Consider the following 26,009-nt stretch of genomic DNA (forward strand, 5'->3'; position numbering starts at 1 on the left):
TATGCATAACAAAATAGTTTCATATAGCAACAAGAAAAGAGAAATTATTAGACTTAATAAAAATCAATAAAGTGCTCATAGTTGAAGAAACACCTGGTTGAAATGCTGCTTTCCATCAAGCCGTTCCTCCCCAAACCCCCCTCGAGTGATTAAAGCCCCATCCCGTTCATTTCGTGAAACTCATTCGCCTGTCTGTGTGATGTCCTTCTCTCTCTCTCCTGCAGATGGAGGTAGTGAGTACCTTCAAGAGAAGTGGTTCGTTTCAGGGTGCAGTGAGACGCCGCTCTTCAGTGCTCAGCCAACTCCATGACGTAACCAATAATTCTACTCCCTCTCACGTAGTTCTCTCCACTGCCAATGCAACTGGTGCCCCCGGGAGTGAGTCCTTACATTCCGTTAACGGCACCTCGTAGAGCCCGTGCACTCAGATGGCTAGCATACACACCAACACACACACACACAGACACACACGTGCATTGTTGCCTGCCTTCAAACGCAACTAGTCTGCTGAATGTTGAGTGTGTGTGTGTGTGTGTGTGTGTGTGTGTGTGCGAGAGAGAGAGAGCAGATTATCATTGGAGCATCTGCTTCATCTCTCTACATGTGCTTTTTTAGTTTGTTTCGCTTATTCGTTTGTGGCCTTTCTTTCTTTCCTCCTTCCTTGCTACCTCATAACTTATTTCTTGCTCTTGCTGTTTAATTCTGGCTTGGTGCTGCCAAGATGCGGCTGGTTTTCTTTTTTCTTGTTGCCTTTTTTTGATTCTCCCGTTGCTTGATTTAGCCAATAATTCACCCTCAAATCAATGTTGCCATAAAGGGCTACCAGAATTTCACTCGAAAGAGCCAAACAACAATTGAACTGAATTGAGAAACTAAAGTGGAGATGTTTGATCCGTTTGACAACATGGGAACAATGAAAGCAAAAGGTTGACTGTTGTAAACCTGCGAGTATAAGCCCATAATGGTTTCGGCTGCCATTTTCATCTTAGGGTTATTAGCATTGATAATGCTAACATTTTTCTATCCCGTTCAGGACAAAAAGCATACTTTCGGTGTGTTGTTTTTTTTTTGCTCTGTCTTTGTGCGTCTTGTTCAGATTCTCCTTTCTCTCTTCACAGGTTTTGTGTTATAACCTGCCACATCTAATGAAAATATCCTGCTAATTGTTGCTGCTTGAGTTTCTACATAAGAAAAGCTTTCTTACTGTCTGCTGCTATCATTTATTGTCGCTAAACAACTGTAGTTTTGGATATGGTCTTCTTGAAAGTCATTCTCACCGACAGCAATTTGTTTATGAGGGTTTAATGCACCAAATATAACATCAACATTGCCCTCCAGGTACCAGAAGCAATCTTTTCCGTGGTCTAAAGAAAACAGCTGCGTCTTAGCGTTTCCAAATCCCTTCAAAGAGACCACCGAGCATTAGCCCAGCTGGAATGCCCCCCAGTTTCATTATCACTTCCCCTTCAGTGTTAATCTTCAGTTCCTTTTATTTATGAACCTTTAAAAATGAAGTGTATTTTGTCCTTCTTTTTTTCAACATAGGTTTTTAGTGGCTTATCCTGTCCTGTCCTGTCAGTCTTGTCCAGTATATTGTTTTTTATTGTTTTTATTTTTTGTCTTTGTCCATGTTTCATCGTCTTAAGCATTTTATGCTGTTATCTTAGATTAAATCCAACAGAGAAAGAAATAGTCTCGTGAAATAATGTAGACATGGCTTGGTGATGTTGCACAAGAGGGCTGCTTCTCAAAAGCTTTTGTTGGACAATCACGTCACAACAAAAGAACATGACTTTGTGCTGTAGGTTTAGACCTCCATTCTTCAGACGTCTGTCTTTTACCTCCTTTCTCTTGCCGTCTGTCATGAGGAGTTCTGATGTGATGTGTTTGGAGCTATTCAAACACAATCCCTTTTCTGTTTTTCCATCCAGTGCCTGAATTACAAAAGACTAGCTGATTCCTCACTGCAGTTAATTCACAATATCCCCCCCCCCCTCTTTAATATCATAACCATTACAAATTCTGGGCCTTATACTCGAAAGTTTACAAAGTCAGTGCTGCGTAGCAACGACAACAGCTTTAAATTAAAAAGCAGGAACCTCAAAACGAATGGCTCTTTGGAAAAACAAATCTGCAGAAGCGCTGTTGTGTCCATGTTGTGAAGTCCCCTCCCTCTGTCAGTCACATTGCTTTGTGGTCATTCCCGAACGTGGTTTGGCTATGCATGTAGAATGCAGAGAGTGGGAAAAAAAACCTTACGTCCGATGAATGTGATCGGTCCGACATGCATGATCACACACACAAACGATTTTTCAAGAAGATGCATTTTCACCACGGCTGCTGTATAATCACACATGACAAGAACGAGGATGTCAGAAAAAGGAACATGGACCGTTTTGATGAATGTTTTTACGGATATTTTTTTTTCTATTGAATGTGTACTTGCATGCCATGCATGAACGGGAAGAGGAAACTTGAATTATTGTGCATGGTTGCATGGGAGACAAGTCCCATTTAATGTGTTCATACTTTTGAGGGCGTAGAGAGTTTGGTTTTTGGTTTTTCTTTTTCTTTCCACAAAAACAAGGCAATCAAGATCTTCTAAATGTCCTCGTTTTAGAATGAGCTAAAATAATCAAAGATACTTTGCTTTATGTTTCATTTATTTATTTTTTTCATTGATTCATTGAAAGTGGATTTTAAAAAGGCTTACAAATCTACCCTATAAATGTAACATAGAAAACTGATGATGTCAGAACAATAAATAATGCTTACAGTAACTAATGCAATCTGTTTTTTCAAGACTGTTGAATCTGTATTACAGAATTTGTCAACACCAACAGTATGTGAATACGCATGTCTTTATTTCCTGTATGTTTTTGTGTTTGTGCGTTCTGTGCACAGCTGTGTAGTGTAAACCTCACTTTCTGTGTGTGTTTTCTATGTGTGTACTGTGTACACTGCGTGTATGTGTGTGTGTTTGTACCACATAGTGGCGTGTGTGCCTTCAAAATCATTGTTTTCTTGGTGTTTCCTGTTGTTTGTTTGCATGTGTTTTTTTTGTTTGTTTTCTTAGAGTGTTCCATGAATTTTAATCACCTGGTATTGAACTGGCAACAGTGAAAGTTGTAATTCCGTTTTTGAACTTTGCAGACATACATGCCTTTTATTATTTTCTTTATTTTTTATGTTATTTTTTTATGCTCAATAATTTGACATGCCTTTCTCCTCATAAAACATCAGAGGTTAAAAAAAAAGTCAAACTTTTTGATCATGATCATGAATAAAGCTGAAATTGTATTAAATGAAAGGCAGACAGGGGGCTAAGGCTGCTTTGACAGATCATATTCACAATATTTATGGTATCCTTTCGTTTTATTGGAACTATTTGTGTTTGCCGTCTTGTGTATCATCTTGAGATTTCCTTTTCCTCTTGTAATTACAACTTAGGTTTCAGTGATTGTTTTTGGGCGTCATTCTATAGAGGCCTATAGAATGGCTGTGGAGTTTTGTTTCTTTTCAAAGGCCTACTGCACCAAAGGCCTTAATGGATGTGAAACTTTCAGCTCTCGCAGCTCAGCTAGCTGAAAGTGTGCGAGTAGTGCAAAAGGGGGACTAAACTTCTCTCCACCTCTCTGTCCCTTTGATCCCTCCATTTTCTTCCCTTTGACATCTCCTACCCCGCACCCTTGACGTATAGATCCGGGTGGTGAAAGCTTTCCGTAGCTCCCTCTACGACGGCATCGAGCGGCCCGAGTCGCGGAACTCCATTCATGACTTCCAGGCGCACCCGGAGTTCATCATCACGGACTCGGTCCACAACATCCCCCTGATCGACGAGACGGACGTGGATGACGAATCGGAACGCTCCAACCATAACCACGTGCGTGTGGCGCTTCGTCACCCCAGCCCTAACTCTCAGCCCCAGGAGCCCCAGAGGCCCCCGCGATCCCGTTACCCGTCTCGCCCACTGAGGCAGCAGAGCCTGCCGGTCACCCTCAACTGCAACAACAACGCCGCCGAGAGCCGCGTCTACCTGGGCTCGAGCGTTTCCCCCTGCCCCGCGAGCCCTCTGCACAGCCTGGAGACGTGCCTCTGAAGGTCAGAGGTCAGCTGGTTGAGACCGCCAGCCAGACGGAGAAACGCTTGTTTCTGTACCTAATCTTTGTTCCTATCACTATCACAGATTCACTGCTTCAAAATGTTTCAGTGGTTCTTTACAGTATCTTGTGTGATCCAAAGACAATCCCGCTCCGCATGAAAGTGATCGATTATGTTCTCATACAGTATGTTGCACTCGAAAGAAATACCCAAAACGATGAGATGGATCTACGTGTGTGTAGGCGTGGACTCTGTCTAAAGATTTTAAAGACTGAGCCTAATGAAAGTGTACACGTGAAAAAAAAAGATGTTTATTTGGGGATTACTCCTTTCGCCTTTTAGTTAATAACATTATTGTTCCAATTATTATAGTGGTTATATTTCTGCTAAAACTACGACAATTAATACTCCAGTTACTATACTCCAGTTATGATACTTCATCGTTTAGCTTTATATAACTAAGTATGTTTGTATGTATGCCGTAAGTCTGTATGTATGTGTATTTGTTTGTTTGTTTGTTTGCTGTTGTTAAAATCCGTGTCGATGTTCTCATTGGTTCCACACGTGCCCCTCTCTCTGTTTTCTGTGTTAGAGTGTGATGTGTATGTCCAATTAAAAAAAGGATATGAAATTACAGAACATATATCAGCAGCATAAATAAAATAAAATCTAACCATTGGAGGAAAATCTTAGAATATTTGCTGGAAATGAGCAGAAAAAAGAGGCAACGGTGCAAGAGCATCTCACCCATTCCTGAAAACATCACATAATCCACTGTTCAGAAAAAGAGAAAAGTATCTATACTATATTTCTATGGATAGAAAGTATCAATTATTTTTTTATGATGCATTTTCATGTTGGTGAAGCAGATCAGCAAGATTTCCTGAATATTTATTTTTCTATCTGACATATTTTTCGAAAAATATGTCAGATAGGGAAAAAAAAAAAAAAATTCTGTAAACACTGGATGGGAAATATAAATAGTTTTGCCAACTGTCAGAACAGGGGTCTGTATGCTCAAAATATGGTGTTTATGGGTATAGAAAATGTTCAGACACACAAGCGAAGATTTTTGATCAGATCATATGGAACCCTTTAACTTTCATTGATCTTTTAAACTTGTATCCACAGTAATTAAACATCTGCATGAATTATGATAAATTTATGCAGCACACTGCATTATTCCATGGGTCACAGAACAGTGCACATACTCTGCCAGAGACTGATGCATTGCTGTCATGCTTGAAGGTAAACTCTTCTTTGTGTATAATTCAACGTAGATGATTTGAAAATATTGCAGAATTTTTGCTTTTTAATAGTTCGAATGTAAGATTAGAATAAGATAATAGGATTACAATCAAGTTAAATATAGATTATCTAAACGAGAAATAATTTACAAAGAACACATGAATAGTCAAATGGAAGAAAACACAAGCCACATTGAGTTAGTAACTCCCATTGTAATAGCCAACATGATAAATTACAGAGAGGAAAGTTTATATAATAATAACGTTTGTAATAACGTAAATAATCATCTAAATTATTTTTCTTGTACTGCTTACGTAAATTGCATAAGAACTATTCACTAAAAGTTCACCAAGCGTTTGATTTTTAGTCCGCTGTCTACTTCGAATTATTAGACTTAGAACAATGACTTTTATTTTGACAACAAACTCCGGAAGTTTTCTCCGGAAGTCCTCGCTGAGTGCAGAGAGTTGAACCTGGCTGCATATGTTTAAAAGAAACTGGTTTATTTTTTTGTGGAAAACCTCCGCGCGAATTAAAGTTGTGGTCTTTGGTGTGAAGACATGAATGTACCGCTTATACTTCGAGCCAAGTGACCTGTTTTAGGTACATGACAACATTTTGGTTTGCTGTTTATTTCCTGTATACGTTTGTCAGTTCGTTGGTCGTTCTTAACGATAAATCCAGGAAGTTCAACCTGGTAACAATAATTTCAGACAAAATACCATACATTAATACAGCGTTGTCTTAAAAAAAATGTAAAAATTAATTTTGTGTGTTTACATAATAGTTCAAAGTTACGTTAGCAACAAACAGAAATAACTAGGATGTTGGCTAGTTACCATATTAACTTTTCTAATAAAGGCACTTGTATTTAACTTAAGCATTTTATATGCTAAGATGTTTAGTTTAAACAAATTTTGTTTAGTGAAAACAAACATGCACAGATGAAAAGTAAATACTCATACATAAAACAACAGATTGCAACAATATGAAGGCTTTATTCAACCAATCCTACAGGTTCAAACTCTTCTGAGTGTCTTGCATGGAGAACATTGTGGTTTACATTCCCAAGGAAGCATGTGTCAAAAACATGCCTCTGCAGTCTCTGTCCAGCTCCACAGCCAGGAAGATCAGTGTCGCTCTGTTTCCGCATGGATCAGAGAAACAGATGCCTCAGACAGTGACGTGGATCTGTCCGGTTGAGCTGCGGGAAAAAGAAGTGGCTGTGGGCAAGGACAGCAGAGAACCGGTCCCACTGAGCCAGAGGCCACTGGTCTCCAAAATAACTCCAGGCCAGTTTTCACTGCCTGTCGTGAGTTCCAGCATCACTGCCTTTAAGGTCTTAAGAACAATTTTAAAAGCACATAAGCCTAAAATACAATTTTCAGGGCTGGAAAATGATGCTGCCTCTCTACCCAGCATCAGGGAATCTGTTCGGCAAAATGCTATTATTGTATATAATGGCCAGATCTTCCTCTCAGTGAGGAAGTCACATTGCAGGCGAGTGAGATTACAAAACTCTCCCTCAGCATCTTCAGGTGTGTGTCCTGTTTCTCCAAGTAAACAGAACCAAATAAATACACCTAGCTGTCAGGCACAACTGCTCCTGGACACTTCACCCAGACCACAACAGAGCAAGGTAGGGCATTTCCCTCTTTTATTATAGTTTTTTTAATTCTAGGTGTAAAAACACTGCTCCGGGTGTGTGTTCACTGCTGTGTGTGTGCACTTTGGATGGGTTAACTGCAGAGCACAAATTCCGAGTATGGGTAACCATACTGGGCCACATGTCATGTCACTTTCACTTTCACTTTCAAATGTGAATTTTTTAAGGTTATCATGGTGATTCTCAGATTCTCAACATAATATTTTGTAATATTATTGATTTAAAGAGATCATCCAAAAATGCAATTCTTTACCTTTATTTACTCACCCTTATGGTATTTTGAAGAATGTTGGTAGCCAAACAGTTGACTGTGGCCATTGACTTCTATAGTATTTTTTTCATACTATGGAAGTCAGTAGCTACCAGCAACTGTTTGATTACCAACATTCTTCAAAATATTGAATTTTGTGTTCAGCAGAAGAGAAAAACTTAAATACAGGTTTGGAGCAACTTGAGGGTAAATGATGACAGAATATTTATTTTTGGGTGAACTGTCCTTTTAGCTGCACTAACAGTGTCAAAATTTGAACTGAAATAAGCTGGATAATGACAATAACTTTGCAACATTGACACTGTTATTAAACTGAATTGAATGAACAAAGACGGTATTGTCTTGTGTAGAGATACTCATAATAATGTCTTTCTCTTATCATCACTCTTAAGATTGATTTTAGTGTCATGTTGCAGAGAAGCTTGAAAGCGGGTCTAAATATCATGATGACAATTCAAAGCTGTTTACGCCTCTACATAAATGATCTTAAAGGGACTATCTGTCAGATAAATTCATGCATAACATCATTTTTACATTACTTAGCTATAAATGGCCAGAAAAAATAACTATTTTTTAGTGATTCACTTTACTTTTTGTGATATATTGTGCATTGTTTGCTCTAGGCTTTTGATACAGATTTTTATTGGATTTCTAATTTTTGCATGTCTCTTTCCAATCCACAGAGACAGGATGTTCAGACTCCAGTCAGAGATCTTGACATTAACATACAGATTTCACCACTTCAGCACAAAGTCCCTGAGGAAATGCCTGAGAAATGCTGTACAGACACAGAGTGTCAAAAGGTCAAGCTTTAATCTTTTATTTTGCTCTGTGTAAAATAAGTTTTGAACATGCATAAAGGGTCCTAAGAGCTAAAATAGGTGTTGCCATTGTAAGACCCACATTTTTAACTAACCAAGAAACTTGGTTAAATGTCTTCAGAAAGGTTTTCTGCCTGTCTATCATTTTATCTGGACTTTGTTAGCATTCATTGTGTTTAAGCCTATTACCTAAGCCAGACAGAAACAATAGTTTTTTTAAGAGCTCTCTAGAATACATGGCTACTTTTGAATGGCTGAGAATGGAGAAAGAAACTTTCAGGATAGTGTAGTTATAACATCTACCAGCAGGGACTAACTAGTCCATGCTAACCAGCCAAACCTTGACCACTTGGTCAGGAGGACGTAGATTTTTCTGACTGAAATCCCTTACAGTACCTCTAGTAAATTTAGTAATTAGTGCTGTTTCAAAAGCTTTGTGATCCCATGTTAATTAATGAATTTTGTCTTTGAATTCACAGGAAGATGAGTCCAGGTCACTGAGTAGCCCACCCAAACCTCCTGAGGATCTGGAGTCTGGTCAGGAGATGTCTAGTTCCCAGCCCAATCTCCTCCAGCAGCCACAGATCATCCACACGTCTTCTATCGTCTCAGAACAGCCTGAAGCAGCAGCAGAAAGAGAAAGAGAGACGCATGAGGATGACAATGAGCGTTTAGAGGGCGCTTTGCTCCCCAGGGCTGAGAGCTGTCTTGCATTTGATTTTGAACAGTTGGCCCATGAGGAGAGAATCAACCACCTACGAGCTCGGCTGAGACAGAAGGAAGCCGCGCTCAGCAACTTTAACGCAAAGCCGACGGATCAGATTTAGAGGATCAGACTGCGCCAAAGATGTCTGTTCAGGAGGTATACAAGTTCCTAATGCATCATTTTATGTGAACAGCAGAAGAATGTTTTAAAGCTTAAAGGAAGAGTTTACCCAAAAATTATTTATCATTTACTCACCCTTAAGTTGTTCCAAATCTGTATCAACTTCTTTCTTCTGCTGATCACAAAAGAAGATTATTTTGAAGAATGTGGGTAGTTGCTGGTCCCTGTTGACCTTTATAGTATACGAGCCACTGTGTGGTTACCCACATTCTTCAAAATATCTTCTTTTGTGTTTATCAGACAAGAAAGAAATTCATGCAGGTTTTGGACATCTTGAGGGTGAGTAAATAATGACAGATTTTTAAATTTTTAGGTGAACTATCGCTTTAAGAGGAGTAGGTTAGTTAATTCAATTGTTTATTATTTAATAGCACAAATATTGTCATTTAAATAAAATATTTATGTCAAAAAAGATGAAAAGATGTGTTTGTGCAATAAATACAGTGAATAATTTGTGAACAGCAATGTTTGGTTTTGCACAGTTACCACAAAATCTGTTCGGATTTGATTTTAGCTTCTAAAAGTGAAATTATTATACATTAATCCTCAGTTCAAATAAAAGGTTTTATTTCATACTGAGCATTAGTCATTTCATTACGTAAACCAATTGCTGTACATCGTACCTCCAGTTAATAATGTACCCACACGTCTGACTGTTAACATAACGTTTTGTCTTTATTTTATCTGTAAGTGTTCTCTCTCTGATTGGCTCTGAATGCGTTCCTGCATCTATCTTTGTTTCATTTATCATTTCAGCTGAAGCCTACACACTCCAAAATCACTTAACCGGCTTCTTGCTGAGATATACTTGTGATAACTTCTTTCTCCATTGTCGTCACTCTTAAGATGGATTTCAATGTCATGTTGCAGAAAATCTTGAAACCGACGTTATATAAGATAATGATGACAATTCAAAGCTTTATATGCTTGCACATAATGAAGGGTTTCTAAAGTAACGATATGTGTCAGATAAATTCATCCCTTTTACATTTCTGAGCTATAAATGATAGACATTAGGGTGTCAGTTTTTGTTTATTGTTTATTAATCAGATTTCTTTTGTAGTTTCATGCATCTCCAGTAAAACACAAGCTTTGTGATTAGGAGTTGTCAGTGTGTACAGGAAGGGTAGGATGTGTCCGTGTGTGTGTGTGTGTGTGCCGTTGGCCCATCCCCTCCTGGTCCTCCTATAAGAGCACACCGGAGTAAGAACGTCAGTAGCTCTTTAGAGACACCAAACCTTGAAAAAAAGACATGCCATCAGACGGAATGCCTACCTGTCATGCCAGATGCCTTCAGATGCTTAGAGAATTCCTGAAGGTAAGACTCCACATGCACTTACATAGAAAAACTGTATTGAAATGGGAGGCACCAGGATCAGGCTTTCAAACTAAGAATGATTACACCTGTTGCATGTTATCTGGGTGTAGAATTAGGGTAGCAAAGACCACTTCATGCTGCTTTTTATCTCATCTTGGGGCGTTTAGACTCAAAAGTTAGTCAAAAAACCTTTTTTTTTGCTAAATGACTAGTTTCCATGGATGAGTCAAATTACCTTTTTGTGAGTAACAATTACTGCCTCCAATGCAGGTTTGCATGTCAGGGAGCTATTATGACGTCAATTTGTCGTGTGGGATGTAGAAAAATATAGATCTACAATCCACGCCATCATATCAAAAGGTTAAAACAGTTAATGCTTTTGCAAAAGACTCATCTTCTGAGTCAGCAGCTTTTTGTGTGCACTCTTAAAATAAAAGTTCTTTTTTTGGAACTGATTAAGAACCGGAACATCAGTGGAACCTTTCAATTGCACAACAAGTTCTTTCTAAGTCTTTAGATTATTAAAAAGTTCTACAGAAAAAAGCAGTTTATTGAAAGGTTCTTTGGGGAATGAAAATGTTTCTACGGAATCACTGGAACCTTTATTTTTAAGAGTGTAAGGCAACATGGAAACTGTGTATTCGAAGGATCTTGCATAGCAATGCCATCTGGACCTTTCGTACGTGCTTTCAAATCAGTAAGGTTTGCAAAACAAAATATATTCAGAGCGTCATCCGTCAAGAATTGTATCCATTGCTTTGACAAAAAGAAGTGTATCTGTCCGATAAGATGCAGGTGGCTGAGAGTTTGTTTGTTTCTGGTGAAGCAGGTGCCCAGCTGGCGAAGTGTGTGTGTCCTCTATTCCCTGTACTGCGTCCTGATCCTGCCAGACGCCGGCGAGGCTGCCAAAGCGCGCTGTGGGCGAGAACTAGTTGCTGACCTGGAGTTTGTGTGTGGAGACCGTGGCTTTTACAGAGGTGAGAGTCACCTACAAACTTCATCTTACATTTCTAAAGTCCTGTATTTTCAAAGATGCGTGTGCTGATTGTGTGAGCCAGAGCTGAACAAACACTGACATGGTTACTTATCGTGTACCGTTTGGTGGGGACACAGTGACTTGCATGTCTCTAAATCATTAAGCTCACTCATAACATCATATCACATTCATAACACTTAATATCAGTGTATTAAAAGTGGCCTTGCCCTGAAGATATAGACAGTGTTATCAAGTCAAGCTGTTATCATTATGGTGTTGATGCCGATCAACCAACCAATAGCAAACAGTAACGGACTGCTGTTGTAGGTGGTATGAAGTTATATTAAACATTTAATAAATGACAATATAAGTCACCACACCAACATGTACTCTTGATTTGCAGTTGTTGATATCAACATTTTTATTTCTGCTAACTGAGGCCCTTTCACCCTGTTCCATATTCAAGGACACCTTGACACTTTTCGCTCACATTTTCTCATTCTCTCTCACTCCTTTTCTCAAAAGGAACATTATGACATGGTCTTAGTGACAATATCTAATTTCAGCAATTTTACAAAAAAAATTAATTCCTAACACTGGGTTACATAAACTATATACACACCATTCAAAAATTTTTAATTGATTAAAAATACAGTAAAAACAGTGATGCTGTGAACTAATATTACAATTTAAATGAACTGTTTTCTATTTGAATATATTTTTAACTGTTATTTATTCCTGTGCTGCAAAGCTGAATTTTCAGCAGTCATTATTACACCAGTCTTCAGTGTCACATGATCCTTCAGAAATCATTCCAAGTTTAAAAGAACAGCATTTATTTGATATATGCTTATTATTTCTGATATATATATTGATTATTTGATTATAAACTTGATATATTTAAGTCTTATCTGTAACTTGTTCAATTTAATCAGTCTTTACTGAATAAAAGTAATAATTCCTTTAAAAAAACTTACTAACCTCAAATTTCTGAACTTTTGTGTGTTTTCAATTATTGTTGTAGTTTTATTAAGCGCATGATTTATTTTTAGAGCATACAAGGCATAAATTGTCTTGCATGACCCCATATTGGCAGTTTGATAGTTGCAGCTAATTCACATGCATGTAACTGGCATTAAAAGCATTTTGCTTTGTGTCTGCTGGTGGTTAGGCAAACCTGGAGGAGCCCGTGGCGGCGGCCCCCGCTCTCGTGGGAAAGGGATCGTAGAGCAGTGTTGTGTGCGTGGATGTGACCTCCAGCATTTGGAGTCGTACTGTGCCAAACCAAAGAGGGTGCGGCGTGACGTCCCTGCATCTCTGCAGCAGACTCCGGTGAGACTTCAACTCCACAGATACACATACAAATCCCAATCACCTGATTTGCCTTTGTAAAGCATAGAGGAAAAGTTCACCAAAAAAATGAAAATAGTCTTCATTTACTCACTAAACCATTTGACTTTCTTCAGTAAAACTGGTCACTCACTCACTTAATCACAGTGAATTGGAGCAGGAGCTTCAAAAAGGAAGAGTGCTTTTTTAGTGTCTATTTATTTAGCCTAAATTTATTTTTGTTTTAGTACTTTTAACCCCGGTTTCACAGACAAGGCTTAAGTCTAGTCCCAGACTAAAATGCATGTCTGGGCTGTTATAACCGAAAGAACTTTGCACTGACTGGTCTTAAAATACGACCAATGTTTTGTCTCAAGATGCACACCAGTAGTGTTTTTATCTAAAGTACGTTTATAAAAACTACTTAAATATCCTAATCGAACTATGGCCTGTCTTAACCTAAGCCCTGTCTGTGAAACCAGGCCGTAGTATTTTATTTCAGTTAACAAATCGTTTTAGTTAACAATAATAACGCTGTTCAATTAGTGAACAAAGCTTCAGACCGGTTTTGTGAATTGTACCAACTAATTCATTGACAAGAATGAATCGAACATGAATTGATGATCTAGAGCGGATGTCAAGATTTTCATTGAATAATGACACAAATAATGATCAAACATAATAATGATCTCAAGAATGTTGTGCATGAGTTATATAGAACTTTTGTAATGTTTAAAAAGGGTTCAGGATATTGTTCAGGAATTCACCTTCTGTGTTTATGAGTCACACATAATAATACTGCCAATTCCAGCAAACAAAACCTTGCAACTTTGAAACCCAGCAAATTGCTTAAATTATACACACTGTCGTTTTCCGTTTGTTGCAGGAAGATCAATTTTGGCTGGTGTTTCAGCGGCGATACCAGAAGCATGCAGAGATGAACAGAGATGAGGATGCTGCTTCTCAAAGACTCAGAGAGCAGATGCTTTACCGCTGGAACTCCAGAGATTCAGTTTTATTAACCAACCTACCCTCCTCAACACAACAGCAACCTTCCACTGAGAGAATGACATCAGGACCAACATTTCTCCCCCACATCCGATAGTCCTGGCTCTTTTTGGACTGTGTGGACCCTATGATTCACCTTCCTTCACTAAAAAGACTTTTCCGTCCTGCCAGATGTATAAACTGAGCACTATGTAAGAGAAACTGGCGGACAAGATGCCAAAGCCACTCATGCCATAAAATAGTGAAGAGCAGGGTGTATCTGAATTGTCACAGGCTGTGCTAGTTTCATTAAGCATATGCTGAATACAAGATGAATTGTATTTTTCCATTCAGTTTTGTTTTCAGCTTCCCTCTGTCTTTGGGTAAACGAGTTCAAAGCAAGTTAAAGTTGAATGTGTTTGTATGATGGCTGAGGTCAGTCATTTTGAATGTAAATGTGATGTTTTTTAATGAAAGATTACTGATGTTAGTGAATATATTTTCTTATGCTTAATTTATGTTCTATAAGATTAGAGTTTTCTGATACTTGTAAAATAGGTATCTAAAGCAGATTTGTAAAGAATTTTAAATAAAAGAAAACTGTGAGGATACCATGCTGTTCATTTTCTTGCTAATAGCCATCATATTCTGACATACTCAGATCAGCTCTATTTTAAACGATGCATAAAGACAGATTCCAGATCTTCTAGTGAGAGCTCCTGAAAGCTGCATGTTTCTAAGATACTTTTTGGATTATTAGATATCATCCCAATGACCTCTAAGGCAAGAACATTAGTCTGTTTACAGTGAATAAATAATATCACCACAACCTTGGTGTGTTATCACTATCTAAACATGGAATAAGTTTCTTTTTGGTATGCATTGGTGAAGTTTGGTGTTATGACTTGGATGTTCTTCACAAAGGTCTTTAGCTTTCCAGGCAGCATTTTTTACATTGCAGTAGAGCAGCAGTGATGAAAGAGTTAAAAACAAGCAAGACGAACAAGGACAGGGCAAAAAAAAAAAAAAACAGTTCAAAGAGGTTCGAACTACTGTAGTATTGCTTTGTGTGTTGCACAAGTACTATTAAAGGCATTGGAAGGTTTTTCCCATCACAATCTACAACTACATTTGCCATACTTTAGCATAAAAAATATGCCAACTGCATTTGTACTATTAGAATATTTACATTAAAATAAAGCATTAATAAAGTCTAAGATTGATCTACATGTTTTAAATGAGAAATATTTACTAAAATCAACTTTTATGAAGATCGACTAGTCATTAAATAGATACTTGACGTTGTACACACACACACACACACACATATATATATACTGTATATATATTTCACTAATTACAAATCATGATAAAATTCTGTGAGCCGCTGTCAGTGACTATTAGGATCTGTCATTTGTTAACTTATCTTAATATTACAGAACAGAATAAAGGCTACTGGAATTACTCCCCATCTTGGAGATTCTTCATGTAAAATCACTGATGAGTGTAACACAGGTAATGTAATATTCAAAGTTAGTCATGTATCGTTCTATGTGAGGTTTGTCCAGATGAAAACGCTCTTTCTCGCCCCTCTCTGCCCTTGAGCTGTGATAAGAGGCCTGCTAGAGTTTATCTGGAGTTTCACAGGTGACAAAGCCACGTGCGCGCGCACAATCTGCTCTTTGAGGTAAATTGGCATTCAGTCTGTTCATTTTTATTAATGTATAAAATTTTATACCAAAACGATTTTCATAATCTGAGGGCTCTGACATCATTGTGATTGTGAAATCATCACCAGTGATTACTGCAGATGGACAGGAAAGTTTGGGATTGGTAAAATTTTTAGTTTGTTTGTTTGTTCATTTCTTTTCTAAAGAAGACTCCTATACATTAACAGTAATTTTGTGAAATATTTTTTACAATTTAAAATAACTTTGTTTTCTATTGTAATATATTTTCAAATGTAATTTATTCCTGTGATTCAAAGCTGAATTTTCAGCATCATTACTCCAGTCTTCAGTGCCATCTGATGCTTCAGAAATCAGTCTCATATTCTGATTTGGTGGCCAGCAAACATTAGAAATGTTAAAAACAGTATAATATTTTTGGGGGAAACGGTGATACTTTCTTTTAGGATTCTTTGATGAATAAAAAGTTCAAAAGAACAGCATTTACCCCCCACTCACCATCATGAACAGCACTGTGGCTGCAGTGGAGTCATTCAGATTCCTGGGCACCACTATCTCTCAGGACCTAAAGTGGGACACTCACATTGACTCCATTGTTAAAAAGGCCCAGCAGAGGTTGTACTTCCTTCGTCATCTGAGGAAGTTCAACCTGCCACAGGAGCTGCTGAAACAGTTCTACTCCGCCATCATTGAATCCGTCCTCTGCACTTCAATAACTGTCTGGTTCAGCTCAGCTACCAAATCTGACCTCAGAAGACTACAGAGGGTAGTCCGGACTGCTGAGCGAATCATTGGTACAACCCTCCCACTCTCCAAGAACTGTACTTATCCAGAGTGAGCAAAAGGGCTGGCAAAATCACTCTGGACCCCTGGCCTCACATCCAGCACACTCCCTCTTTGAACTGTTGACGCTACAGAGCTCTGAGCACCAGAATGACCAGCACAGGAACAGTTTCTTCCCTCAGGCAATCCATCTCATGAACACTTGACAATAAACGTGGAACACACAACACTATTTATACACTTACTTATTTAACACACATACTTACGTTTACATTTCGAATTTGCACATAATATACCTGTACATACAAAACTGTCTATTGTAATATACCTGCACATACAATTGTCAAATTGTATATTGTTATTCCCTATTTACTTTTTTATTTTTATTCTTTTATTATCTGTGTCGCTGTCATTTTGTTGCACTGTGGAAGCTTCTGTCACGAAAACAAATTCCTCGTATGTGTAAACATACCTGGCAATAAAGCTCATTCTGATTTACTTGAAATAGAAATATAACATTAGAAATGTCTTTACTGTCACTTTTGATCAATTTAATGCATCCTTCCTGAATAAAAGCATTAATTTCTTTGAATAAACAAACTTTGTCGATATGTCAGGAAGAGACTGAAAGTTGTAACCATCAGTGAAGAATTTCAACAAATGTGTTTCCCAGGCCTTGACCATTTTTGCAGTTTCGGCATCACATTTTTTTTTTTTTCAGATGTGAGAGATGGAGATGGTTTTATAATGCTGAAACAAACTTACAGCTGCTTGGGTCTTAGATAAGAAACACAGTTGACACCACAATAGCCATTTTTTCCTTCTGCGTCAGAGTCCGATAATACGGCTCACTCCCCCATTCTGGAGATGGACCAAATCTCCTGGGCACTGCGGTCAGGATAAACATGCCCTTTTAGCTCTGGAAAAAATAAAGACCGGGCAACATTGTCCATTTTTGTTGCTCTAAGTTGCCGGAGTTTCTATCAGAAACATATTTAACTACTATTAGCTTTGGTGAAATAGTATTGAAGAAAGAAACCGCCAGAAAAACATACATGAATAAAAATGTTCATTGCTAATTATTCTTTGAGAAAACACTTCAGACATAGAGGTGCAGGGACACAATTGGCAATTTTTCCTCTGAAACGTTTGAATTAATTAGCATTTTAATAATCTACTTATATTCACCTTCTGGCTCCACAGGAAAAGTCAGAGCATGTAAACAGACAAAACTGACTAAAGCATCTTGACCTTGTAAACAAATTAAAAGGAAAATCGACCTCTCTGTGTCCTTCTATAGGCCAAAAAAACATTGTGGGAGTCACAAAAAAAAAGCGTAGTTAACTGAGGAAAAGCACATAAAGTGATATATACAGAAAATGTATTTAATGTACTGAGTACATGTTGAGCTAATTTGACTTTTTCAAGTTAATGCAATGAACAACAGATTACAACACTGAGCTGTTTAATACGAACATGACAAACTTACAAGGCCCACTTTTTTTTTTTATCTGTTAAAGAGACTTTGGACATGTGATTTTCCGTAAATCAGTCAGATTTCTATCAAGGATCTATGTACATAAAGAATGAACATGTTAGCAAACATCTGTGTAATGATTTACCAATTAGCAGGGGAAAGAAAACATAGCAAGAGGACCAGACAGAAGCGCCAAACAGACAGACGTTTCAAGGGCTTGACGCTTCTTTCCATTTGGAATTATATCTGCGTAAGTTGTTTTTCTTTATTGATATTTTATTTTTACAAAGAAATTTGGTTTTTATTCCCGTTCTCGTCTCTCAATCACCACTAGGCCTATAGGCTGTATTGTATAGGCTACTGACTTTGAATAAAAACGGTTTGTTCTCTGCTGCCTACTTGAAATTATATTTATATGCATTTCATGTTGCATTTTTAGTATAGTGTTTTTTTTTTGTTTGTTTTTTTTTTGTTAGACATAATGTTGAATATGAGATGTATGTGTTGAGACTATAATTTACAGATTTGTTTTTCTTTTCTCTCCAGGATTGAATCCAACACTATGTATCGCGTCCTCCTGTTGCTCTGTGCAGGTGTAAGTAAATGAATTATAAAATGAGGACGTTTATACAATATTTTGTGGTAGTAAGATGAACATTTTGAAGTGACCTTTTATAAATTGTGATTAATCAATTCTCTGCTTTTACTGTTTACTTTTCACTACCAAGTTCTTGTTCTGTCGAGCGTCACCTCGCGTTAATCCACACCGCATGGATAGCGATTCGCGTCGCGTCTGCACCATTTTGGATGTTGTCCAAATGTTGCATACTGATTTAAATTTTTTTTTTTTTTATCATATTATTTTCATGTATTATCATAATCACATATACAGGTTTGTGGCGCAAATAGTTTTTCCTTCTTGCTTCTGTTTACTCTCGAACACAAAAAAAAATAGCTTACTTCCGCATTGCATAATGGATAGTTACTCTCTCTCTCTCTCTCAATTCAATTCAATATGTGCTTTATTGGCATGACAATTGTTACAATGTATTGCCAAAGCGTAGTGTTTACATTGAATCTAGAACAGATATATATGCAACAAACATGCATGTAGATACATTTAAAAAGTAGAACAAATCAACATTTTAGAATTCCATGAACAATTTAAAATTCAATGTTGTGCGTGTGTGTGTGTTTTTGTTTGTGGACGCATCACTCATTTGTTGACTCCTCCCTCTTTTTGTGACAGGTATCAATGTATCTTGCTGCTAGTGGGATACAATCTTGTTTTTCCCCTAATAAATATTGAAGTTGTGTTTTCTTGTTTAACATTTTGAAGTCAGGGTAAAATATTTCAAATTTGGGATAAAATTTCTTTCTAATGTCTTGATAGTTAGGGCAGCTGGTGAGGAAGTGTTGCTCTGTCTCCACCTCCCCATGGGTACAGTATGGGCAGATGCGGCTCTCTTTGGGCAGCCAGTGCTGTGACGTCTCTATAGTCAGAGTATGGTCGCTCAGTCTGTACCTCGTCATTTGTCTTCTTAGTTTACAGTCTTTCACTGTACTCAGATATTCTGCAGTGGTGTACTCTCTGTTTAGGGCCAAATAACATTCAAGTTTACTTTGTTTTTCTGTTGTTTCTTTCCAATAGGTTAGATAATTTTCTTTTTGTGTTTTAATAATTTGGTTGGGCCGAATTTTGTGGATTAATATTTCAGAGTCCTGATGCTGGATGTTGTTAGTCATGTTAGTCTGTTTATGCAGCTTCAGGAGCATAAACAGTATTCAGGAGCTCTCTCTCTCTCTCTCTCAAGTTGCATTTGAAATGAAAACATTTCTGATTTTCATTTAGTTTAACTTGATGCACTAGAATGACTAAAACTAAAATTCAATTTTTTCTTAAAACTAAGACTTTCTTAAGACTTATTTAAAAATTTTATTATTTTTTTTAAATCAAATCCACATTTTTAATAAAAATTTAAAATGAAAATATAGAACTATTAAAAAATATTAATAAAAACTTAAATAGTAATGATAAAAATAACATTACTTCTAACCAACAACAGGATGACTTTTGATGTGTCCAGTGTAGACAGTTTACCCAAAAGTTAAATTAAATTTAAAAAAAAAAAATCTGTCTTTTACTCACCTTCATGTTGTTCCAAACTAGCTTGACTTCATTTAGTGTAATTAAAAAAACAAGTCAGTCTGTTCCTCACTGGCTTCAGAGGACTTGCATATACAGTATACCACTCATATAATATGGAGCACTTTTACAACACTTTAATGGTGATTTTGCAATCTCCCCTTTCTTCAGCTTTCCCTGTCTACCTGCGACATCACTGTTCTGCTAAACTCTGGCATTCCCCTGATTTGTCTTCCTGATAATGCTCCTGTGCTGGCTGACCCCACATACACCTGGAGCTTCACGTCTAAACACACACAACAGCAGCACATGCTTGAGGAGAAAGGAAAAATCCTGAACCTCAGAAACATAAATAGCACCCAAGAAGGACAGTACAAGTGTGTTCAGGATGGCTATAAAGAAGAAGATCGTATGAGGTTGAGCAGAACATTCACAATACGTGTGGAAGGTTAGAAGGTTTTTTTTTTGCATTGATGACTTTTAATCTCAGAGGTCAATTAACAAACTGAACCCTTTCTTCTTTCTTAGAGCCCCCACGCTATCAGGAATGGCAGGTCGTCAAAGAAGTAGCTGGGAATGATGTGAAGCTTCCATGCAGGGTTACTGAGTTTTTCTCTTCTGGAAACACAGAAAACCCTCATGTTGTCTGGAAACGACAGACAGAAAATGGTGTGATGCTTCTCAAGCCCGACAAAAACACAGATGACAAAGAGAAGGAGAACAAGACACTTCAGAGGATTTTCTGGAACAGCCCTGGAGAACAGGACTGGGATATTAAAATTAGTCAGACCACAGAGGAAGATGCTGGGATGTACTACTGTGTCATAACTAATACATCTACATCTAATACGCTGTCAGTGGAGCTGGAAGTGGCAGGTACTCCTTTCAGACACAAATATAATTTGTTTACACACACACACACACACATATATATATATATATATATATATATATATATATATATATATATATTTATTCTGTTTATTTTAATATTCTTACATTTAATTGTATTAAAATACAAAAATATTCCTTTTAAAATAAAATGTATGTATAAATTCTGTTTTATTATTATTATTATTATTATATTAAGAAAAATAATTATGAATTAAAATAAAATTGATTAAAACATTTATAAAAACGTTTTAACATTATTATTACACTTTACCAAAGTCATTCTATAGTCTTTGACTTTACTTAGAAATTAATTTTAAAAACATTTTTAAATAAAATGAATTAATTTTAAAATACATTTTATTTACAAATACATACAAATAAATAAATAAATATATATATATATATATATATAATATATACACATTTTTTTAATGTTATTCTTACATTTAACTTAATAAAAGAAATGATGTCATTTTAAAATAAAATGTATGTATAATCTCTGCCTGTTTTAATATTAATATTACATTCAGGATAATAAATTAATTAATGATTTAATCTAAAACAGACAAACTTTAACAAATGTTTTTATATTATTTCTACATTTAAGGAATAAAATGAAGCCAACATAATTTTATTAAGAATAAAATAAAGAAAATATATATTTTTAAAATTATGCATTTTGTTTTAATTTTACTCTTATTATATAAGAGTAAAATAAAAAAGAAATTACTTCTTTTTAATAAAAATCTTATTTTTGAATTTACTCAGGGGTCATCTATTGTAAAACAACATTTTATCTATAACTGGATTGAGATTTTCATTGGGGGATATGTAAATTATGACTTTAAGAGCATTTTGTTTGGAATATACATAAACTGTATCTTTATATCTCAAATCACATCCTTTTGGAAAGAAATGACTCCTATTTTATTCCTTAGCCCCCCCTCCGCCCCCCTGCTTTGGCTACACTGGCCCATGGGAGGACTGTGAGGAACAGGACAGCAGATCAGGGAAGGCAATTCTGCAGGATTCACTCAGAGACTTCTCCGTCTCTGTATACGCCGAACTTAAAGGTTCAAAACCACAAACCAACTTGATATTCTCCCCAATCAGCATTGCTGTAGCTCTTTACAACCTGCTATTGGGTAAGACAAATAATGGAGGAACGTCATACATTCGCCAAATGGCTACACATTGTACTTTGTTGACCTGCTGAGCCTCTTACTTTTCTCTGTTTGCGTCACCCTCTTTCCAAGGTGCTCGAGGTGAGACCAGAACACAGCTGGAAAGTGCTCTTAGGATTCCTGCAGAATTCTCCTGTGTGCATTCTGAGACAAAGAAACTACAACAAGTGATAAAGGACACACTGAGAATGGCCTCTGCTATCTTTTATTCCCCAGGTAGCCACAGTAAAAACTCACTCAAGATAACCACTCACCTTGTGAAAAGGAACTACATACTAAATACTTTAAAAGGAGAGTTATAATGGATAATATTTTCTAAAAAATATACTGAATGTAATTTTTCAGTTTTCACACTTAATTGCATGTTATTTAGGATTAATTGAAAATATATTCTAGTTTAAACTGATATTGAATGCACTCAGTTAATCTTAAGAGTGCACTCAATATCAATTTAAACTAGAATATATTGTCACAAGGTGACATCTTTATAACTAATTTCAGAATTCTGTTGCTTTTGAAATTTGGTTAATGTGCTGCAGAATTTATTGACAAGTATTTATGTTAACTAAAATATTACTAAAATATACGTTAATGTCATTTCTATCGTAACTTGCGTGTCATGTATTTGAATATATTTGTAAGTACACATGATGAAACTGCAATTTAATACATTTTAAATTTATACAGTCATGGCCAAAAATATTGGCACCCTTGGTAAATATGATCAAAGGCGGATGTGAAAATTAATCTGAATTGTTAATCCTTTTTATCTTTTATTTTAAAAAATCACAAAAATCTAACCTTTCATTGGATAATAAGAATTTAAAATGGGGGGAAATATCATTATGAAATAAATGTTTTTCTCAAATACACATTGGACACAATTATTGGTACCCCTAGAAATTCTTATGAGTAAAATATCTCTGAAGTATATTCCCATTCATATTCAAAATTTTGAGCACTCCAGGGTGATTATGAACATTACATTATCCAGCCATGGCTTCCTGTTTCACAGAAATATAAATAGGTGGGAAAACAAAGCCCAAGTTCCCTTAATCATCCATCACAATGAGAAAAACCAAAGAATATATTTCTGATGTGCAGCAAAAGATAATTGAGCTTCACAAATTAGTGAAGTGGCTTTAAGAAAAGAGCTAGAGCAGTGAAAATTCCCATTTCCACCATCAGGGCAATAATTAAGAATTTCCATCAACATAAAATGTTACAAAACTGCCTGGAAGAGGATGTGTGTCTATATTGTCCTAATGCATGGTGAGAAGGAGAGTTTGAGTGGCTAAAGACTCTCCAAGGACCACAGCTGCAGAATTGCAGAAAATAGTTGAGTCTCGGGGTCAGAAAACCTTAAAAAAAAAAAAAAAAAAGTCAAACAGCACCTACATCACCACATTCTCGGGTTTCAAAAAGTATTGAATAAAAGGGTGCCGTTAATTGTGGCCAATGTGTATTAGAGAAAAACATTTATTTCATAATGATATTTACCCCCATTTTAAATTCTTATTACCCAATGAAAGGTTAGATTTTTGTGAATTTTTTTTATAAAAGATCAAAAGGATTAACAATGCAGATTAATTTTCACAGCCTTCTTTGTTCATATTTATCAAGGGTGCCGATATTTTTGGCCATGACTGTATAACGTACAGTTTACTATAGGTTAGTCAACACATTATTACAAGGTGCACTTTTTAAAAGTGTACTTAAGTGTGTTAAGAAACAGCCATGAAAGTCTACTCTGTTTAAGTCCACTTAAGCATTTCATTCATTATCTTCAAGTACAGGTTTTTAAAGTTTTAATTTTAGGATTACAATTAGGCTCACTTCTTTTTCACAAGGATATATGTTGTCAAAATAACAGCATTGCTGTAATTATATCAGAATCACTTATTCTGGACTTCATTTTGATACTGCCTAAATTAAGACTGCAGTCATATCCATAGCCTGAAGAGTTTTGTTTCCACATAGAGCGACAGTTGGGAGAAGCTTTTGTCAACCAATCAAAGGAGTTCTATGATGTCGTGCCAGAGAAGCTGACCAATGACAGCAATCAAAATGTGATTCTCATCAATCAATGGGTGGCAAAGAAGACAAACAAGAAAATCACTGAGTTAATTGATTATTTGGATGACACCACCTCGTTTATTTTGTTAAATGCAGTCTACTTTAATGGTAAGTGATATTATATATCTGAATACTGTGCCTATTTATGTTTTATGACACTGTGTTTGTGTTTCTTTGTGCTTTACAGGTAAATGGAAGACAGTTTTTGAATCCACAGATAAACGGGAAAACTTCATAAAGTTTTCAGGTGAGGTCATAGAAGTGCAGACTCTCTACAGCTCCAAGTACAACCTTCAAATGGGCTACAGCAAAAAATTACAGGCTGAGGTAAGTGGCGCAATTAATGCACAAAGGTCATTATTAGGAAATGGTGCTATTTGTGTGCATTTGAGACCATTTGACTTGATACTATACTTGATATTATTAACAGTATACTTAGTTACATTATTTTATAGATTTACTTTGTTTAGTGTATAAGGCAAATTAATATAGAACATTGTTTTTCTCTCCAGAATATCAGCCAATTTGCATGCCCCCTTTCACCGTAATTAAAAAAATATATATTTATTAAAAAAAGTGCGACCATATAATATGTTTTTAGATAGTTCTGAGGCAAGATTCTCTTAGTCTTTAAATTTTTTTTTAAAAAGACTAACTTTAACTAGATACTAGTGTGGTGTATTTCAATACCTATAGATAAATACATAAATTTAGAACACATAAATAAAAATTTAATTAAAAATGTTGAATTAAATAAAAAATATGTAATCAAAAATAGAAATAATTAAATAATAAAATACAACTAAAAGAAAGAAAAAAAAGAACACCTTAATTTTACATTGCATAAATGACACCAGTTCCTATAAATGAACAACAAGCATTTGTACATATTTGTACAAGTGCAAACACATACATTGCAGAACTATTTCTCCAGGTCGGAAAGTTCCCTCTTACGGGTAAAAACAGCCTGTACATACTGGTGCCGCGCACAACGTCTGAAGAATCCTTTGCATTGATGGAGGATAATATAAACAAACATTCTATTGAAGTAATGGTATCTGAGATGAATAAAATGCCAGCCCAAACCGCTGAGGTCATACTGCCTAAAATTAAACTGACAGTGGACACACAACTGGAGGACTTACTGAGGAATCTGGGTAAGAAAGTCACTTAATTTACTCCAAAATGTCGTATCATTTACCCATTTTGTTCCAAACCTGTAATCTATTTTCTCAGTAGAACACAAAAGGAGAATTTGTTTTTTTTTTAAACATATATACACAATCCCATTTTCCATACAACGTAAATATTATCAGAATATCATGCACTACAAGATATTCCAAGTCATATATTAACTTTTTGAGAAGAAAATCAGAAATGAGAGTAATTTTTCACTGAAATATTTTGAAAAATGTTTGGCCTGTTTCTCACTAAAAACCGTGATATGGCTTCAGATAACTTGGAATATAGTGCAAGAGTCATATGGACTACTTTTTTTTATTTTTTATATATGTTTGTGATAATTTTTTTGGTGGTTTTTACTCCTTTTTGTTAACAATGAATGGAAAAAGGAAGCATGTACACCTTAAAAATTCTCATTTTGTATTCCATGGAAAAAAATAACAGCATGCAGATTTGGAACAAATGACCGAATTCTCCTCACGTCTCCTCTCTTCTCTTCTCCTCAGGTTTGTCAGATCTCTTCTCAAATCCTAACTTGTGTGGAATATTTCCGGAGGAAGCTAAATCATTTATCTCAGACGCCCGTCACAGCGCCTTTCTCTCACTGACGGAGAAGGGAGTGGAGGCCGCCGCAGCCACAACCATCTCTTTTTCTCGTTCCTTTTCTTCTTTTGCAGCTCTACAGCCCTTCATTCTGATACTGTGGAGCGATGAGGCTGGCGCTCCTCTTTTCATGGGAAGAATAATTAATCCAATTAATCCATAAAAAGAGAGAGATAAAAAGACATCACAACAGTGTCTCGCCACAAAAAATAATCAACACTTTCTGTTCTACATTCATTCATTCTTTTATCACAAACAAATGCATTTATGTAACAATATCATGTTATGCATAGAGATAGAATGCATGCAAAATCTCGGTCATTAAAGATGTACTTCACATCATGCATTCGTTATTTATTTTCCATGAAATGAC

At 36.2% G+C, this 26,009-nt stretch overlaps 3 protein-coding genes across 13 annotated transcripts in view; all 3 read left to right on the forward strand.

The window, feature by feature from the left end:
• The window catches only part of atp2b3a (ATPase plasma membrane Ca2+ transporting 3a), a 31,765-nt gene extending 26,520 nt beyond the window's left edge, over nucleotides 1-5,245 (forward strand). For 3 of the 9 annotated variants that reach the window (XM_058783828.1, XM_058783830.1, XM_058783829.1), the window contains 2 exons: nucleotides 225-311; nucleotides 3,701-5,245. In XM_058783828.1, the coding sequence (XP_058639811.1) occupies nucleotides 225-311; nucleotides 3,701-4,099 (486 nt within the window). In that variant the 3' untranslated portion in view covers nucleotides 4,100-5,245. The other 6 variants (XM_058783835.1, XM_058783837.1, XM_058783833.1 and 3 more) reach the window with 3 other exon arrangements.
• Nucleotides 5,246-5,796: 551 nt separating this feature from the next.
• Nucleotides 5,797-14,208, forward strand: LOC131545223 (insulin-like growth factor I). Of its 3 annotated transcripts, XM_058783841.1 has the most exons (5): nucleotides 5,797-5,952; nucleotides 6,367-6,988; nucleotides 7,970-8,089; nucleotides 8,587-10,311; nucleotides 11,141-11,278. In XM_058783841.1, the coding sequence occupies exons 2-4, from the start codon at nucleotides 6,392-6,394 to the stop codon at nucleotides 8,932-8,934; spliced, it is 1,065 nt and encodes a 354-aa protein (XP_058639824.1). In that variant the 5' UTR covers nucleotides 5,797-5,952; nucleotides 6,367-6,391; the 3' UTR covers nucleotides 8,935-10,311; nucleotides 11,141-11,278. The 3 variants fall into 3 exon arrangements, with proteins under 3 accessions (XP_058639824.1, XP_058639825.1, XP_058639826.1); XM_058783842.1 differs by lacking the exons at nucleotides 5,797-5,952; nucleotides 6,367-6,988; nucleotides 7,970-8,089 and adding exons at nucleotides 12,459-12,619; nucleotides 13,503-14,208 and having other exon boundaries at nucleotides 8,944-10,311; nucleotides 11,138-11,288; XM_058783843.1 differs by lacking the exons at nucleotides 5,797-5,952; nucleotides 6,367-6,988; nucleotides 7,970-8,089 and adding exons at nucleotides 12,459-12,619; nucleotides 13,503-14,208 and having other exon boundaries at nucleotides 8,944-10,311; nucleotides 11,141-11,288.
• Nucleotides 14,209-17,691: 3,483 nt separating this feature from the next.
• On the forward strand, nucleotides 17,692-25,980 carry serping1 (serpin peptidase inhibitor, clade G (C1 inhibitor), member 1). The gene is made up of 10 exons (XM_058785283.1): nucleotides 17,692-17,801; nucleotides 18,098-18,146; nucleotides 19,869-20,145; nucleotides 20,226-20,573; nucleotides 21,530-21,736; nucleotides 21,848-21,991; nucleotides 23,756-23,959; nucleotides 24,039-24,178; nucleotides 24,786-25,008; nucleotides 25,540-25,980. The coding sequence occupies exons 2-10, from the start codon at nucleotides 18,114-18,116 to the stop codon at nucleotides 25,797-25,799; spliced, it is 1,836 nt and encodes a 611-aa protein (XP_058641266.1). The 5' UTR covers nucleotides 17,692-17,801; nucleotides 18,098-18,113; the 3' UTR covers nucleotides 25,800-25,980.
• The last annotated feature ends 29 nt before the right edge of the window (nucleotides 25,981-26,009 follow it).

This window comes from Onychostoma macrolepis, chromosome 08 (assembly GCF_012432095.1).
Source record: "Onychostoma macrolepis isolate SWU-2019 chromosome 08, ASM1243209v1, whole genome shotgun sequence".
Lineage (NCBI taxonomy): Eukaryota > Metazoa > Chordata > Actinopteri > Cypriniformes > Cyprinidae > Onychostoma > Onychostoma macrolepis.

Bases quoted from the DNA above. Each gene is read 5' to 3' on its own strand.
- serping1 (XM_058785283.1), top strand. From the start codon at position 18,114: ATGTATCGCGTCCTCCTGTTGCTCTGTGCAGGT. The intron at 21,737-21,847 runs GTAAGACAAATA...CCTCTTTCCAAG, and splicing joins TCTTTACAACCTGCTATTGG to GTGCTCGAGGTGAGACCAGA. The intron at 23,960-24,038 runs GTAAGTGATATT...TGTGCTTTACAG, and splicing joins AAATGCAGTCTACTTTAATG to GTAAATGGAAGACAGTTTTT.
- LOC131545223 (XM_058783841.1), top strand. From the start codon at position 6,392: ATGGAGAACATTGTGGTTTACATTCCCAAGGAAGCATGTGTCAAAAAC. The intron at 6,989-7,969 runs GTAGGGCATTTC...TCCAATCCACAG, and splicing joins CCAGACCACAACAGAGCAAG to AGACAGGATGTTCAGACTCC. The intron at 8,090-8,586 runs GTCAAGCTTTAA...TTGAATTCACAG, and splicing joins CAGACACAGAGTGTCAAAAG to GAAGATGAGTCCAGGTCACT.